The 17,772-nt window shown below is 41.8% G+C and overlaps 3 protein-coding genes and 1 pseudogene across 8 annotated transcripts in view; 1 reads left to right on the top strand and 3 right to left on the bottom strand.

Annotated features, from left to right (window-relative positions):
• The window catches only part of LOC141848575 (nucleoside hydrolase 3-like), a 9,745-nt gene extending 2,007 nt beyond the window's left edge, over positions 1-7,738 (bottom strand). For 2 of the 6 annotated variants that reach the window (XM_074736622.1, XM_074736619.1), the window contains exons 1-9: positions 7,553-7,738; positions 6,203-6,272; positions 5,903-6,018; positions 2,847-3,231; positions 2,582-2,761; positions 2,394-2,504; positions 1,989-2,324; positions 1,752-1,928; positions 1,364-1,651 (exon numbers count right to left, since the gene is read on the bottom strand). In XM_074736622.1, coding sequence (XP_074592723.1) covers positions 1,364-1,651; positions 1,752-1,928; positions 1,989-2,324; positions 2,394-2,504; positions 2,582-2,761; positions 2,847-3,032 — 1,278 coding nt within the window. In that variant the 5' untranslated portion in view covers positions 3,033-3,231; positions 5,903-6,018; positions 6,203-6,272; positions 7,553-7,738. Of the gene's footprint in view, positions 1-630; positions 817-897; positions 1,096-1,167; positions 1,301-1,363; positions 1,652-1,751; positions 1,929-1,988; positions 2,325-2,393; positions 2,505-2,581; positions 2,762-2,846; positions 3,232-5,902; positions 6,049-6,202; positions 6,273-7,552 lie in introns of those variants that run through there. The other 4 variants (XR_012603529.1, XM_074736623.1, XM_074736620.1 and 1 more) reach the window with 4 other exon arrangements.
• A 219-nt stretch (positions 7,739-7,957) lies between these two features.
• Positions 7,958-11,630, bottom strand: LOC141848576 (nucleoside hydrolase 3-like; annotated as a pseudogene).
• Positions 11,631-14,622: 2,992 nt separating this feature from the next.
• Positions 14,623-15,646, top strand: LOC141848579 (transcription factor LUX-like). Its single transcript, XM_074736625.1, has one exon. It carries the CDS (start codon positions 14,695-14,697, stop codon positions 15,517-15,519), a length of 825 nt encoding a protein of 274 aa, XP_074592726.1. The 5' UTR covers positions 14,623-14,694; the 3' UTR covers positions 15,520-15,646.
• On the bottom strand, positions 15,639-16,777 carry LOC141848580 (cysteine proteinase inhibitor A-like). Its single transcript, XM_074736626.1, has 3 exons — positions 16,494-16,777; positions 16,196-16,379; positions 15,639-15,787 (listed from the first exon to the last, which is right to left on the bottom strand). The coding sequence occupies exons 1-3, from the start codon at positions 16,596-16,598 to the stop codon at positions 15,780-15,782; spliced, it is 297 nt and encodes a 98-aa protein (XP_074592727.1). The 5' UTR covers positions 16,599-16,777; the 3' UTR covers positions 15,639-15,779.
• Positions 16,778-17,772: the final 995 nt, after the last annotated feature.

A 17,772-nucleotide genomic window follows, 5' to 3' on the forward strand; every position in this document is an offset into this window, starting at 1 on the left:
CCACATGATGGTAAAGTTTTGATTCATCCTGTCGTAATTTGTGGAGCAACGATGACCGCCGACACACGAAATTGGATTCAGGAGTCTCCCTTGTGCAGGTTTGATGCTAGGATCCTATTTAAAGGAAGACACTTTTGCGCTGAGTGCTGAGAGGAAGAAGTGTGATCGAAAGGTTGGACCTGAACACCTGCTTTGCCGCTGAAGGATCGAGAACATGTTGAACTAAGCGAATTTGTTTTATCGAATCGTGAAGACATTTCCAGTCTTATTTTTCACGCCGCTACTGACTTGTCCTCCAACTATATGAACGTATGTCGAGAAGATTAAAAAAACAACACACCGATCGATGATTTGAGCATATATATGAAATCTGCAGCATAATTTGCACATCTAACCTGTATGAGTTTAGCTGCATTTCTGTCCCATGCAATGATGCTGGCTAAGTTGGTAAGAGGTCCATTTGTCAGCACGCTGATCTTGTTCCTCGGACTTAATGCTTCTGAAATGGAGTGCAACTTTCCAGAGCTAAAGGCTGCCTGAGCCAAGGTGAATCAGGTATCTCTTCGAGCTCCAAACTAGACAAGTTTTCAAGCAGTGTACCCTTCGGGGACTCCTCCAAACAGTGTCAGAGTCGATAAATCCGCCGCTGCCATGTGGAATGGCCTGGACGAACTTGCAGCCGAAGTTCGGAGTGCCTAAAGCAGTGAGGTTTCCCAGACCAACCGGAATGTCATCGCGGCCCATCATGTGAAGAACGTCGTAGATGATGTCGATTGTTGCAGCATTTGCCCAGCCATTGCCATTCACTAAGATTCCCTATCGTCACAAGAAGGAGACAGTATTGATGTATTCCTTGGGATTGACTAAACGGTTTTTCAGGAGAGCATGGTGCTGTACCTTGAGGTCGATTATATCATAAGGCGCCTTGAGGAGATAGAACAGAGCAAGAAAGTCTCCAGCACTCATGTCCATGTCAAATACCACAGGCCTTCCCCGGGTTCGACGTGCAAAATTTGGCTCGTAGATAGTTTCTCTGTAACAAGGAAACTGTGTCGTCCAGTTGAATCGCCCAGAATGGTGGTTGAAATTGAGAACCTGGATGAAAGCAAATGAAGTCGATCGAAGTTTTTTTTATGATGTTTCTGAAACAGGCTCTGAAGTACTCACATCCAAGAAGCTCTTGAAGAACTGTCTGTTTAGTGGACTGCGAACATCTTGATTAGGTTTCGCTCTCTCCGCGACCAGTACTCGAACAGATTCAGGGCCAGTTACCTCCTTGGTGTATCCATCCTGCATGTCACTAACGAAATTCATTGAAATCACTAAAGATTGGGGTCGTACTTCTCATGGAAGCTTGAATTACCTCACATCTTCCTTTGCCACCGTCCTTAGGGAGGCAAAATGGATCGTCGACTCCAGTTTGAACATGGCCACTATGCACTCCACGTTTCTGCAGATTGAACTTCGGAACGCTGCGTCCATCAAAGAAGGGGTTTGAGCCGTCACGTACGCCGTAAGGCTCGTTTGAAGTGACTACTGTCATGTTAATGAACTCCATCTCAGCGAACTCATTTTCTCCATAATAATCGTCGCCGTTTCTCATGATCGATACTGCCACACCCGAAGCAAACGAGTCCCACATGAAGTAACTCTGCTCATATATAGAGTCGAATCGATAGGTACCTGATGACAGTTAGAAAAAGCTTCGGGCCGAGCAAGAACTTTAATTGGTTAAGACGAGAACTTCTTACTGTGTAGAACTGGTTATCGAACCACGTATCACGAGTCATTTTCAGAGACTTAAAGCAGTATTGCGCCTCAAATGTCCCTTGCCTGCGTTCAAATTCATCGAAGAAGTTCTTATTTATAGGGATAGTGTTGGTCGCGTCCAGTGGCACAAGGGTTACTGGAATCCCAGAATGGAACACCTGAACTTCAAGAAATAAGAACTCTGCAAGAAACAGTAGGAAAATCTAACAAGCACGTACCTGGTACGCAGCAAAAGGATCTCCAAAAATGTTGAACTCTGCGTAGGGATTGCTGGTGTATGCTGTGAACAAGTTGCCATGATTACCACACTGCCTGGGCTTGCAGGAAGAGCTTCCATTAGCAGGGCAGCATCCTGTGGGGTTGCTCGACCTCACACCTCCGCCCATGATGAAGATGTGCTCGATGTTGGTCTTCAAGTGAGGATGGGTCATCAGAAGTAGCGCGATGTTTGTGTGCGACCCAATCACAAACAACGTAGTTGGCCCTGCAGAGATCGTGTCAGCCAGCACCCGCTGAGCTGTGGGCTGCTTCAGGGGGACGTACCTCCTTCTACCCTGATGCCATGCAATGTGAGCCTTCTTGTCCGAGACGATATGATACCAGTCTGAGGAATTTAGACAAACCTGAGGGAGAAAGCTCCTCCTGAAGCCATAGTTACTGTCGATGTCTAGCCGTCCGCCGGAGCCTATCGGAATCGCTTGCCGGTAACGGCAGTAGCTGGCAGTCGACATGCCCTGCAAATCGAGGAAAGGACCAAGTTCATGCAGCCACAGTGTGGCATGTTGGCGGTCGATCGGTGTTCAATTGATACCTGCTCAATTAGAGGATGATAGCCGCCGACATCAGCAAGTATAGTGCCGTCGTCAAGGATTCCGCCGTCGCCGCCAACTCCCACCGGAATATCATCGCGGTTCATCATGTAAAGAATATCGTAGACGTGATTCACAGCGTGACCGGCATCAGTCCAGGCATTTGCATTGATTGTGACAGCCTGAAACCATGAGTACATCAACGACATATATTTTCCACAGAGGTAGAAAAGTACAAAAAGTGATGAAGTTCGATTCTTGACAAACCTTGAGGTCGAAGTGCGATCGGTTCTGCTTCAGGAGATAGAGGAGAGCAAAGAAATCGTCGGTGCCCATGTCGGTGTCCAAGAGAATTCTCCGAGGTTTGCCATCCGCCGACATGCCGGAGCTCCAGGCACCGATCAAACTCACCGGAACAAGGAACATGAACAGAAACAGATCCTTTCCGCCCATGCTCTTCGCTTCTTCTTCCTCCTCCCTTACAAATCAAGCAATCAAAGGCCGGCGTTCACAAAATAGATTTATGGTCGATCGGTGTCCATGTCCGCCGACATGCCGGAGTTCCAGGGACCGATCAAACTCACCGGAACAAGGAAAATGAACAGATACAGATCCTTTCCGCCCATGCTCTTCGCTTCTTCTTCCTCCTCCCCTACAAATCAAGCAATCAAAGGCCGGCGTTCACAAAACTAGGACAAAGAAGGGAAGTGTGAAATTGACCAGAAATTTGGTGCCATAAGTTGAAGTTTCGAAACCACTTGTATTATTTGAAGAAGAAGACGAGAGTTAGACGTCGACAGGTAGTGACAGCAGAAATCCTTTTAAACGGAACAGTCGAGAAACGCCATCGATTCCAAGGTGTCAGGTAAGGTCCTTTGTGAGCAACATGATTGGGTTGGTTCTGTGAATTCCATCGTCAACTCTGCCACTCCACCGCGTTGTTTGCTGATAAGGATCCTAACCGACCTCTATTTTCTAAATTCCTTTAAAGGAATTCTTACGTTTTGTTTGGAAGAAGATGATAAAAGTGTTAGATCCGATGGAATCCATACGATATTATCTCCACACGCCTTTACCTAAAAGGCCTCGTACCAATAAAATATTTTCTATCTTATATATTTCATGTATTTAATTGTATTCCAATAATCTACCCTTCGAATAAAGGACCTTTGGGGAGATCCGCCCCCCCACTTGGACCCATTCGCCCTCATGGTTTTATTTTTGGGATTTACCCAAGAAGGCCTCATACCAAGTTTTTAGGAAGGAAAGGAGATATTTTTCATCTCCTATCGGACGGAAAGCGAAGGATGGAAAACCAAAAGGACTGCTCTCTCTTCGTCCTGCTCCTCTCTTTTGCGCAGTCCCGATATTCGCCATCGCCAAGCGCGTGCTTCACCCACTCACCCTCCACCGTCCTGATCCGGACCAGCGAGTTCACCATCGCAGACCGCCTTGCGTTGAGCCTGTATACCAGGCCCTTGTGGAGGTGGCAGCGGAAGGATCCAGGGTGGGTGGAGGGTGAGCAGAGGCAAGTGCGGTAGGCCGGGGCTGGGGCCGAGGCGGATCGATTTTCAAAGGAGGCGAGAGAGCGTCTGGGGGAGGCGGATCGGTTGAGGGAGAAGCGTATGGAGCGGGAAATCGAAGATCCGACGGCGACGACGTGGACGTGCATGGGGGAGGCAGATCGGTGATGCACAAAGGGAGAAGAAGCACGACCGGAGAAGGGGTATTATTGCCGACGGGGGAAGTGTCCAGGACGCCGTGGACGGGGCCCGATGAGGAGAGGCTTCGGCGGATAGAGGAAGAGGGTATTTTAGTAAATAAATAATTTAAATTTTTTGTTTATATAAATAAATAATTTAAATATAAGAGATTTATTCATCCTCCTTGTATCAAAGTAAACAAATAAAGGTTCCCTTTCTAGGGATTCCTTTCTTTTCCTACCAATGAGATATTTTAACAGCCCAAACTTATAATTCGCCCCCTTAACGGATCTTTTTCATATATTTCCAATGTGGGACTTTGATTGTATTCCAACAAGAAGCAGAATTTCTATAAAAGAATTCTTACATTTTGTTTAAGAGAAGATGAAGGAAAGAGAAAGAAGGATAAATATGTTGAATAATAATCAAAGTCTCATGTTATAAATATATGAAAAAGATCCTAGAATTATAAGATGAAAAAATATTTTATTGGTATGAGTGCTTTTGGGTAAACCCTAAAAAATAAAACTATGAGGACGTGGACTCCAAAGTGGGCAATATTTGTGGAGATATATATGGATTGCATCGGTTCTAACAGTGATATCAGAGTGGGTTCATGTGGTGGGAGCCTCATTAAGGGGTTCGTTGGGACCCATACCAATAAGAGATCCATGTGGTGTGAGTCCCATTAAGAGGTCCGTTGAGACCGTTAAGGGGGCGGATCCGTTGGGGCCCAGCTCTCATTAAGGGGTTCGTTGGGACTATTAAGGGGGGCTCCCAGTAGTCCTTTGTTTGAGGGGTAGATTGTTGAAATAACAATCAAAGTCCCACATTGGAAATATATGAAAAAAATCCTAGGGTTATAAGATGGAAAATATCTCATTGGTATAAGCCCTTTTGAGAGTGTGGACTCAAAGTGGACAATATCGTACCGTTGTGAAGATATAGATGAATTTCATCTGTTCTAACAAAATAAAGGAAAGAAAATTTAGAATCTTATTTGGAAAAGAGTAAGAGAAGAAAAGGGAAGGGGAAGGGTTAATCAACAGTCATAATTCTAGGGGAAGTTGACACACTTGATTTTTTTGGTAGCCCTAGTAATTTTGAAGATAGTTCTGAAAGTTAGTTCATTTTGCTGATAAGAATCCTAACCAACCTCTATTTTCAAAATTCCTAAAAAGGAAATTCTTTTACAATGTTATCTTGTTCTTGATAAGATGTGAGTGAGTTTATTAGTTGCACTTGTTTAGAATGCAAGGTAATAATCAAGCAACAATTGCAAGAGAAGTCAACCGCAATCCACTTTATTTTTTTCTAAAAAAAAAGAAATAATTTTATTCGGTAAGCGATCGATTTTAGAAGCTAGCTGTTTTTGAGAATTTGTTTGAGAAACCACGTGCATTCCATGTGGGGAAATAGTTAGGTCATCATCAGGACAGATTCAGAAATTAAAGTTAGGGAAGGCTTGATTTAATATAATGAATTATATATTATACTAAGGAAATTGTAGTGTGAATATAAACTAAGGAAATTGTAATTACACTTTTTCTTTCCTCTTCCTTCCAAGAAGCGATATAAAGTGATAAACTAAGCAAAGTGAAAGTGATTTCTTTTCATTACCTTTCTTTTGGCTTCTTTTCGTTTCCTTTCTTTTCCCCTCAAGATTGTAAACACAGCCTTGGAGTTGAGGTAGTAATTCTAGATTCCTAGACGTTTTTTATCATCGGAATCCGTTGCTGCAATTAAACAAAGGTAGTAATTCTACGCTGCATCCTTTTACAAAGCAATATGAAAGAATCAAATGAGAGTGTGCATACGTGAAGCAAATATCTTCCAAAAGGAAAAAAATGATTCATTGTAAAAAACATTCACTAGAAAAAAATGTAAAAATGAAATACATCTGACTGCATCTTCAGATACCTAGATTGTATATGTGGCAAATCCCTAGCAATCATTCAAACCACATAAATGCGCAGGACATTCATTGAACCTACATGAAGAATTAATTAAAAAATTCATAAGATAAATACCATGAAGAGAGTACATAACAAGTTTAACTGCAATTAGCAAACTATGGCACAGCATGTGTCAGCATTACTACAATCCTGTCAAAACATTTGAATACTTGCCTATATGGCAAATCCTTGATCAAGTGCAACAAAAGTTTAGAATCTGTGTTTATTGTGACAAGGAGTATTAGCTATACTGTTCTAAAGCAAGACATAAAACTTGACAAGGCAGCCAGAAAGATTCAGTTGAGTATACCACTACCAGCATTCTAGAGGGAACGACATAGAGACCAGAAAAAAAGGGCATAATAAGAACAGGATGCAGCAAATTGAAACTTCTGCTATCTTGATGATATTAAAAGACTGTTGAAATATGAATAAGATCCAGAGTTGAACATAGAATAATTGGGAATTAGTAGCTAACATTTGTAATAATGGTGAAGCCTTTCTCTACCATTATGAGCGAAACACTATAAATACTATGTCATAGACTCCCAGATAATAATCTGAGTCAACATCTCTGAGGTATAAAATTGAGAATTTTATCAGTATCAAGGGGCAGCTAGCTTTGAGAAAAGCTCTCCATTTCATAAATATTTCAAGCCAAGAACACGAGGAAGTCTTTGCAGCCCCAATAGTGTATGGAGTCTAGAACTAGAATCCAGAATCAGCAAGCAACTTCCTGGACTTTTCTTACTCTTGTTTCTTTTTTAAAAATTTTTGCATGTATCAGCTAAAATCACACTAGGACCAAACACATGCCTCAAACTCCACCTTGATGTTTTAATACATTTTAACTCTCAAGATCTGTTCTAAAAGAAACCTAGCCAACAAACTCAAAAGACTAGACGTACCCAAACGATCACGCCCATGCGAACAACACGCTAATCCCAAAAACTACTCCATTGTTTCCATAAGGAACAAGATAGAATGCGCGTCGCCAATAGACACATTCCTCCTCAATCGAGATTGAAACGACCAGCCAATTTGGAAAAACTAATTAGATTCTACGAATGAATAAAAAATGCCAATAACCTCAAAACCTAACAAAAAAAGGAAAACAAAAATGCTGATCCAAAACAAACGAGGATCGCCAATAAAGACTTGAATAGATCATCGGAGAACTAGGAGCGAGAATAATTTGGATTATGGATAGGAGAAGAAAAAACCGAGTCTGAGATCGAATGAAAGGAATAGGAGGAGAAGCCGCTGCAACAGCGAGTATCACTCAGGATTAGGGATAGGGAAAGAGTAAACGGACCAGCGATCGTACGTAGAGAGATCGCGACGAGAAGGAGGAGGAGGAGGAGAAGCCGCTGCAATCGACCGCCAATATCTCCGCTCATCTCTCCGTTTCGTCCACCGCCTTCGGCTTGACCTAGCTCGCGATTGCATCCCAGCTTCAGTTGTCGCCGTCGCGTCGGGAAATCGGGACTCAGGTAGTCAACAGTCGAGCGATCGACTCACATTGACTAAACCATGACCTTTCTACATAACTCCTATGTTGACTTAATAAGGCTCGCCACGTGGACCTCTTTCTTACCTCCCATCAATAATTCATTGAATTATTATCTGCTTTACAGGTAAGGAAATGAATAATTATCTTCATAAATAGCTGTGAAGATCTCTTGTATAATTAAGTTGGAATTCAGAAAAAAAAAAAAAGAAAAAAGCACGACCTTTCTCTTATGCTCGGTATTGAATTCCTCACTAGCTCATTTAGGAGGTGTGCTCCACAACTTCTTCTGTTCCTCATAGCTCCCAATGACTGCAGACTGCTTCTTGTCACCTAGTAAACTCGTAAACACATTGTAGTATGCTTCGCTGTCGAGATCATCTACTATGTCAACTGGCTTTCCATGTCTCTCCTCGACTCTAATCTGCCCGTCCTCGCTCATGCTTCCGGTTAAGACGGTAATAGGCTTTGTTTCTATCACTGGATTTAGCTTAGAATGATCGACCAAGAAAACAGCCCCAAGGAGTTCCCCCAAAAACATGTCCTGTATGTAGTACAACAGAAAAGCAATATCTGAACATTGGAACAATGATCATGTTCTAAATGATTGGTAAAAAACAAAACAAAAAAAAAGTACCACATGATGGTAAAGTTTTGATTCATCCTGTCGTAATTTGTGGAGCAACGATAGCAGCCGACGCACGAAATTGGATTCAGGAGTCCCTTGTGCAGGTTTTAATGTTTCTAGGATCCTCTTAAAGGAAGACACTTTGCGCTGAGTGCTGAGAGGAAGAAGTGTGATCGAAAGGTTGGACCTGAACACCTGCTTTGCCGCTGAAGGATCCAGGAACATGTTGAACTCAGCGAATTTGTTTGTGGGAACAGTGAAGACATTTCCAGTCTTATTTTTCACACCACTACTGACTTGTCCTCCAACTATATACACATGCTGCGTGCGAGAAGATAAAAAACAACACACCGATCGATGATTTGAGCATATATATATGAAATCTGCAGCATAATTTGCACATCTAACCTGTATGAGTTTAGCTGCATTTCTGTCCCATGCAATGATGCTGGCTAAGTTGGTAAGAGGTCCATTTGTCAGCACGCTGATCTTGTTCCTCGGACTTAATGCTTCTGAAATGGACTGCCAAACTTCCAGAGCTAAAGGCTGCCTGAGCCAAGGTCGATCGGTATCTCTTGGAGCTCCAAACTCGACGGAGTTTTCAGCCGTGTACCTTCGGGGACTCCTGGGCAAGTCACGAGCAAGTCCAAACAGTGTGTCAGAGTCGATAAATCCGCCGCTGCCATGTGGAATGGCCTGGACGAACTTGCAGCCGAAGTTCGGAGTGCCTAAAGCAGTGAGGTTTCCCAGACCAACCGGAATGTCATCGCGGCCCATCATGTGAAGAACGTCGTAGATGATGTCGATTGTTGCAGCATTTGCCCAGCCATTGCCATTCACTAAGATTCCCTATCGTAATAAGAAGGAGACAGTATTCATGTATTCCTTGGGATTGAGAAGGGGTTTCAGGAGAGCATGGTGCTGTACCTTGAGGTCGATCATCTCATAAGGCGCCTTGAGGAGATAGAACAGAGCAAGAAAGTCTCCAGCACTCATGTCCATGTCAAATACCACAGGCCTTCCCCGGGTTCGACCTGCAAAATTTGGCTCGTAGAAAGTTTCTCTGTAACAAGGAAACTGTGTCGTCCAGTTGAATCGCCCAGAATGGTGGTTGAAATTGAGAACCTGGATAAAAGCAAATGAAGTCGATCGAAGTTTTTTTTATGATGTTTCTGAAACAGGCTCTGAAGTACTCACATCCAAGAAGCTCTTGAAGAACTGTCTGTTTAGTGGACTGCGAACATCTTGATTAGGTTTCGCTCTCTGCGCGACCAGTACTCGAACAGATTCAGGGCCAGTTACCTCCTTGGTGTATCCATCCTGCATGTCACTAACGAAATTCATTGAATTCACTGAAGATTGGGGTCGTACTTCTCATGGAAGCTTGAATTACCTCACATCTTCCTTTGCCACCGTCCTTAGGGAGGCAAAATGGATCGTCGAGCTCCAGTTTGAACATGGCCACTATGCACTCCACGTTTCTGCAGATTGAACTTCGGAACGCTGCGTCCATCAAAGAAGGGGTTTGAGCCGTCACGTACGCCGTAAGGCTCGTTTGAAGTGACTACTGTCATGTTAATGAACTCCATCTCAGCGAACTCATTTTCTCCATAATAATTGTCGCCGTTTCTCATGATCGATACTGCCACACCCGAAGCAAACGAGTCCCACAAGAAGTAACTCTGCTCGTAGAGTCAAAACGATAGGCACCTGATGACAGTTAGAAAAAGCTTCGGGCCGAGCAAGAACTTTAATTGGTTAAGACGTGAACTTCTTACTGTGTAGAACTGGTTATCGAACCACGTATCGCGAGTCATTTTCAGAGACATAAAGCAGTATTGCGCCTCAAATGTCCCTTGCCTGCGTTCAAATTCATCGAAGAAGTTCTTATTTATAGGGATAGTGTTGGTCGCGTCCAGCGGCACAAGGGTTACTGGAATCCCAGAATGGAACACCTGAACTTCAAGAAACAAGAAATAAGAACTCTGCAAGAAACAGTAGGAAAATCTAACTAACAAATACGTACCTGGTACGCAGCAAAAGGATCTCCAAAAATGTTGAACTCTGCGTAGGGATTGCCGGTGTATGCTGTGAACAAGTTGCCATGATTACCACACTGCCTGGGCTTGCAGGAAGAGCTTCCATTAGCAGGGCAGCATCCTGTGGGGTTGCTCGACCTCACACCTCCGCCCATGATGAAGATGTGCTCGATGTTGGTCTTCAAGTGAGGATGGGTCATCAGAAGTAGCGCGATGTTTGTGTGCGACCCAATCACAAACAACGTAGTTGGCCCTGCAGAGATTGTGTCAGCCAGCACCTGCTGAGCTGTGGGCTGCTTCAGGGGGACGTACCTCCTTCTACCCTGATGCCATGCAATGTGAGCCTTCTTGTCCGAGACGATATGATACCAGTCTGAGGAATTTAGACAAACCTGAGGGAGAAAGCTCCTCCTGAAGCCATAGTTACTGTCGATGTCTAGCCGTCCGCCGGAGCCTATCGGAATGGCTTGCCGGTAACGGCAGTAGCTGGCAGTCGACATGCCCTGCAAATCGAGGAAAGGACCAAGTTCATGCAGCCACAGTGTGGCATGTTGGCGGTCGATCGGTGTTCAATTAATACCTGCTCAATTAGAGGATGATAGCCGCCGACATCAGGAAGTATAGTGCCTTCATCAAGGATTCCGCCGTCGCCGCCAACTCCCACCGGAATATCGTCGCGGTTCATCATGTAAAGAATATCGTAGACGTGATTCACAGCGTGACCGGCATCAGTCCAGGCATTTGCATTGATTGTGACAGCCTGAAACCATGAGTACATCAACGACATATATTTTCCAGAGAGGTAGAAAAGTACAAAAAGTGATGAAGTTCGATTCTTGACAAACCTTGAGGTCGAAGTGCGATCGGTTCTGCTTCAGGAGATAGAGGAGAGCAAAGAAATCGTCGGTGTCCATGTCAGTGTCCAAGAGAATTCTCCGAGGTTTGCCTTCCGCCGCCATGCCGGAGCTCCAGGCGCCGATCAAACTCACCGGAACAAGGAACATGAACAGAAACAGATCCTTTCCGCCCATGCTCTTCGCTTCTTCTTCCTCCTCCCTTACAAATCAAGCAATCAAAGGCCGGCGTTCACAAAATAGATTTATGGTCGATCGGTGTCCATGTCCGCCGACATGCCGGAGTTCCAGGCACAGATCAAACTCACCGGAACAAGGAACATGAACAGATACAGATCCTTTCCGCCCATGCTCTTGGCTTCTTCTTCCTCCTCCCCTACAAATCAAGCAATCAAAGGCCGGCGTTCACAAAACTAGATTTATGGAACATCGAAGAAACACGTAGGACAAAGAAGGAAAGTGTGAAATTGACCAGAAATTTGGTGCCATAAGTTGAAGTTTCAAAACCACTTGTATTATTTGAAGAAGAAGACGATAGTTCGACATCGACAGGCAGTGACAGCAGAAATCCTTTTAAACGGACGCAATAATTATACAAGTAAATATCATAAAATTAATTTTACAGTCGAGAAACGCCATCGATTCATATGATTCAAGGTGTCAGGTAAGGTCCTAAAATTGCGAGCAACATGATTGGGTTGGTTCTGTGAATTCCATCGTCAACTCTGCCACTCCACCGCGTTGTTTGCTGATAAGGATCCTAACCGACCTCTATTTTCTAAATTCCTATAAAGGAATTCTTACGCTTTGTTTGCTTTGTTTGGAAGAAGATGATAGAAGGAGAATTCCACTTACACTTTGTTTGAGAGAAGATGAGAGAAGGAGAAAGAAGGATAAATAAAGGAAAGAAAATATAAAATCTTATTTGGAAAGGAGTAAGAGAAAAAAAAAGGGAAATGGGAAGGGTTAATCAACAATCATGATAAATTTTAGTTAGTGTCATTGACTATCCCTAGGATGATCGAAGGGTCCCACGAAAGTTTCTCACCGGCCAGTCATCAGGGTAAATCGGGAAGTACACGCAGCGGCTAGCCCAGACGTCCAACGTTCTTTGATTGCGCTTCTCATTTGGAGAAAAATTTCTGCAAACACGTTGTAACTGGGAATCAAACCACAAGTGCCTAGATGACAACCTGAATGTCCTACACACTTGGCACCATGGTACCTAAGAGACAACAATCACAATTCTATGGGAAGTTGACACACTTGATTTTTTTTGGTAGCCCGACTAATTTTGAAGATAGTTCTGAAAGTTAGTTCATTTGTTGATAAGAATCCCAACCAACCTCTATTTTCTAAATTCCTGAAAAAGGAGATTCTTTAGTTGCACTTGTTTAGAATGCCAGGTAATAATCAAGCAACAATTGCAAGAGAAGTCAACCGCAATCCACTTTATTTTTTTCTAAAAAAAAAGAAATAATTTTATTCGGTAAGCGATCGATTTTAGAAGCTAGCTGTTTTTGAGAATTTGTTTGAGAAACCACGTGCATTCCATGTGGGGAAATAGTTAGGTCATCATGATCAACTTAATTACGTTAATCAATAGGGAGGAGATTATGTCCTTTTCAGCTAAATAAAGCACTAAAAGAAAACTTAATTTTTCAAAAGTCATTATTAGAGTTCACATTTGTCATAAGATAGTTTTCACTTTAGTTAATTTCATACTTTCCACGGTTTGCACGTGATATGTCAATAGATAAACAGAATACAAATTTTCTTTGGTTTAGATTTGAATAAGTCTCAATTTTTTTAACATTTTGTAGCATATATAGAATTATATTTAGGCAAAATATTATTTAACACTTTTCAAATGGAAAAATATAGCTAAAGTAACATAAGTATCACTAAAAATTTTAAAATCACAATTATATCTTTTTACATCAAAATATATATATACTTCAGTAAACGATAAAATTTATCATCCCAACAATCCTATACAGTCGACTCCATAATCATCTATGAGGAAGAAATCGAGAAATTAAAGTTGACTACTATTGGGAGAGAAAATATATATATACACACCATGTGACTAGTACTTTGATAGCTTGCTATTAAAGTAACTAAGTACATATTAATTATGATATAAATCATACTTTACAAAGACATTGAAACGCAATTAAAGGCGCAAATGATTTTGCTTATTGTTTTAATTGACATGGAATAAACAAATGAAAGAATAAATAAAAACAACAACAACCAACTCTAGGCATGGTGTGGTGGTAAGAAATAAAAATAATTCTTATGCACCAAGGGTTCGAATATCAAATTGTGTATTTCTAAACATTTATGGAGTTAGAACTTAAGAGGCATGCTTTTGTGCAGTTTTTTAGATGGTTTTTTTTAAAATATATATATATTTATGGAGTAAATTTAGAGTAAGCTTATGCATATTCAAAAGTTGACTTTTAAAATATTCATTTTAAATTAAATTTAAATTTTGATTATTTTAATTATCATTGTATCGTACTCGTGGGGACTCTGAGTGGGTACATTCTTATCCTTATAAAAAGAAAGTATCTCTAGCATAGTATTGGATTACATTCCTCCTCTACTCTACTCTTCTTCTTCTACTCTACTTGTCAAGCTCCAAATTCCCATTCACCACAAAACTGTTATAACAATGATTAATTTATGGTTGCTATAAAAATTTTATGGTAAAATTTATCACGTGATTTTGATGAAATATGAATAATTTTAATCAAATTAATAAATATATATATATAGAAATAATTTATGTACATTTTTATCAATTTAAATTAATTTATTTTTTACACATTATAGCAGTATAAGAATAACTTCTATATCAAAAATACTATGAATATTTTTTTACATTATTTTTTAAAAAAATATCTTTAATGATTCTAATAATTAATTAAGGATATCCTTTTATTTATGTATTATTTATTTTTTCCATCTCAATCATCAAACTATTCGTTTAATTTATTCAAGATCTCCAGATTATGTCAAGTAATTTTTATCTATTTTAATAAATCTGCCCCGTGATAACAATTCAATCCCGAGAGCATAACTAATATTAACGCATAAAAGAAATTGAGCAGCGCAGAGACAAAACGGAATCACACGACGATAAGGACAAAGTAAAAAATAATTTTTAAAAACGAGCACCGCCAGTCCCCCGTTCGCGAATACCCTGATCAGGGGCCCGCCTCTTGTCTGTAGTGGATCCCACGCGAGGATATTTTCGAACGGATAAGAAAAGAGGTATATCTGCGAGTGCAAATAATTGTCCGGAGAAATATCCACCTCGAACTCCTCTACTCCCTTATCGTTCTCTCACAACTGCTGCGGGCGTCGCCGCCGCCGCCTCAAATCCACCGCCGTCTCTCTCTCTCTTCGCCTCCGCCGATGAGACAAGAAGTGGCCGAGGAGGAAGCCGAATGCTTTGCTAGGTGGGACTGGGAGGAGCAGCTCCCTTCGCCTCAAGAGCTGGTGCCCCTCTCGCAGGCCCTCATCGCCCCTGATCTCGCCCTCGCCTTCGACATCCCCTCCTCTTCCACCACCTCCTCCTCCTCCGCCGGCCTACCCGCGGATCACATCCTCGTCGCCCGCCACGACGCATCGGATCTCTACGCTTCCGGCGGCGGAGGGGAGGAGGATCCGGAGCCGCCCAGGACGCTGAAGCGGCCGAGGCTGGTGTGGACGCCGCAGCTACACAAGCGGTTCGTGGACGCCGTCGCGCATCTCGGCATCGCCAACGCCGTGCCCAAGACCATCATGCAGATCATGGGCGTCGAAGGCCTCACCCGCGAGAACGTGGCGAGCCACCTCCAGAAGTACCGGCTCTACCTCAAGCGCGTGCAGATGCAGGGCCTGGCCTCCCCCTCCCCTTCGCCGCACCCTTTTCTCAGCCGGGCAGCGCCGGCGGATCCCTTCTTACCCTACATGCCCGTGGCGATGCTGCAGCAGCAGCACCACCACCACCACCACAAAAACACGGATCCGACGCAGCAGCACTACTACCATCAGAACCAATTGTTCCTGAATCGACCTGCCCAGGGGCAACCCGTAGCGCGTCCAGCAGCAGCAGCAATGGGGCCGGGAATGGTGTTCTTGCCGGCGCCAGCGACAAAACCAGCACAATCCGCTGATCCTCTGGTGAAGGGCCAAGAAGATGACGCTGCCGATGACGGTGCGAGGAAGAGGGAGCTAACCCTTTTCCCTACCGGATAGGATGCATTCCGCCGGTGTTCTCCTTTCTCGTGGCTAGTTCAGAATCAGTACTGTAATTCCTATATCATAGGCACAAACATTCGTGCCAATGTCTTCATCGGAATATATCGATCCAGCACTTCATTAATACTTAAATATATATTTTTTGTTAAGAGTAGAACATTTTGCTATAAAGGGAACACAATGCAGGCTCTATATGCTCCTGCTACATCTTATTCCAAACGATAAGTTGCTCAGAACTTGAACTCTTAGCAAACTCTTCAATCACCTGATAATCGAAAAGAAGAACCAAACAATTTGTTACCTTCAGTTGCTTGCAAGATTGTAAGAATAAGGAACACAGTGATCACGTTGATAGTTTTTCAAGTAGCACAAGTAAACAAGGCATGCTAACTTCAATGATTGAGATAACTTCAATGGTGCTACGCAACTTCCTATCCATTTTATATGGAATATTGACAAGCATGGGCACAAAGATTGAACCAAGTGGGAAGATAACAGCTTTACAAAAGGATACAGGAACAGGACAAGAGAAAGTGAACAAACAATATAAATTTTGTCGAGGAATCAACACTAATTTCAGTATGTTTATTTTATTTATTGATGGAATCGAACCCAAATCCACTGAGCAAAAGAGAAGTAGATATGCATCACTGAGAACTGAAGCCAGATTTACCTTGTTCGCCAACATGTTTGAATTCTTGAACCTGTTTGAAATTAAGCCATGGCTTCACCCACACTTTGGCCTCATACAGCTTCTTCTTCCCTCCCTCGACTGCCTCCACCGTCAAGTGATGAAGAGTTCCAGCGACAACCTGCTCCCTCGCCTTCACCACACGTGCAAACTCCAGAAGCGCATTCTGCGCATCGACGCATCGAAAATCATAGGTTCGCCCAAAAGGAAATCATTAGCCCGAGAAAAAGCCCCAAATTCGGGAAGAGAAAAAAAACAGTGATTAGGAGGAGCGCGAGACCTGTTTCTTGTTGTGCTCGTCGACGGCGAAGCGAGCGAGCTCCTGGATCTCGGCGCTGTTCTCTCTTCCTAGGGATCCCCTCACGTTGCCGACCAAGCGTGCCATGGTGGTCGTGGGCGTCCTCCTGCTGTTCGGATCTCGTCGACGCCTGCCTCCTTCACCTGGGAAGAGCGAAGAGAGGAAGGAGGAGGAAGCGATGATCGGACGAGGAGGGAGAACGGAAGGATTTATGCCGTTGGGTTGCTTAGGAACGAAGCAGGTGGTTTTGATGACGATGACTTCTCTTTTAAGAAATAACAGCTCCGGATGAACGAGCTAAACTTATTTATTTATTTATGAAGTTTATTTAAAGTTATTCATTAACAATTTTATAGCTGTACTCGAACTTATTCCAATATTATTTATGTACTATATTCTTATAATTTAATTCAAATTTTTATATATTGATAAAATTTATTTATTTATTTTTCAATAGATATTAAATTTAGGAAGGACATAAAAAATTATAAAATTATTCATTATTATGTTTCACATATACCATTTTTTAAATTTAAATTTTATATAAACTAATAAATATATTTATTTTATTATAATATAAGGTAAAAATCTAACGTCTTTTTTTTTCATCAGGAGGTATTTCATTTCACTATTCAACTATATATAATTACTCCATTATCCCTCGATATTATTCTCATTATTTTCTTTTATCTAAATTCTGAATCAATCGAACGCATTATAACACATATTTTAAAATTATAATTTTAAATGCTACACATATTATAACAATTATAATTTTATAATTGAAACTATAACGTGAATATTAGATGATCAAATTAAATCCACATTGTATCTACTGCTATAACGTGAATATTAGATGAGCAAATCAAACAGATTGAAACATGTAGTTGCTACAACGAAGTAAATATAAATGAACAATGGTATTGAATCCACTATAATTGTATCAATTACAAAACAAAATTATAATTACTACAACAAAAAATATTAAAAGGTAATTGAATATTTTTGAATAGGTTTGATATGATTTATAATTCAATGAACATGTTTAATTGCTGAAAGTGTTTTAAAGTATATTAGATCTTGAAATATAAAAATTGAAAAGGGCAACAGTGCATAAAATTCCCATCAATATGAGTGTTAGCAAAAGAGAATTAAAAAAGGATCTATTATATATAATCTTATCTATATTACAAGAGATTATTTTTATAATTTAAATCCGTGAGAGCAACATATAAAAATCAGTGCCATGCTAGGAACACAG

This window comes from Curcuma longa, chromosome 17 (genome assembly GCF_044706935.1).
Source record: "Curcuma longa cultivar G26 ecotype Majalengka, Jawa Barat chromosome 17, ITB_CL_G26_1.1, whole genome shotgun sequence".
Taxonomy (NCBI): Eukaryota; Viridiplantae; Streptophyta; class Magnoliopsida; order Zingiberales; family Zingiberaceae; genus Curcuma; species Curcuma longa.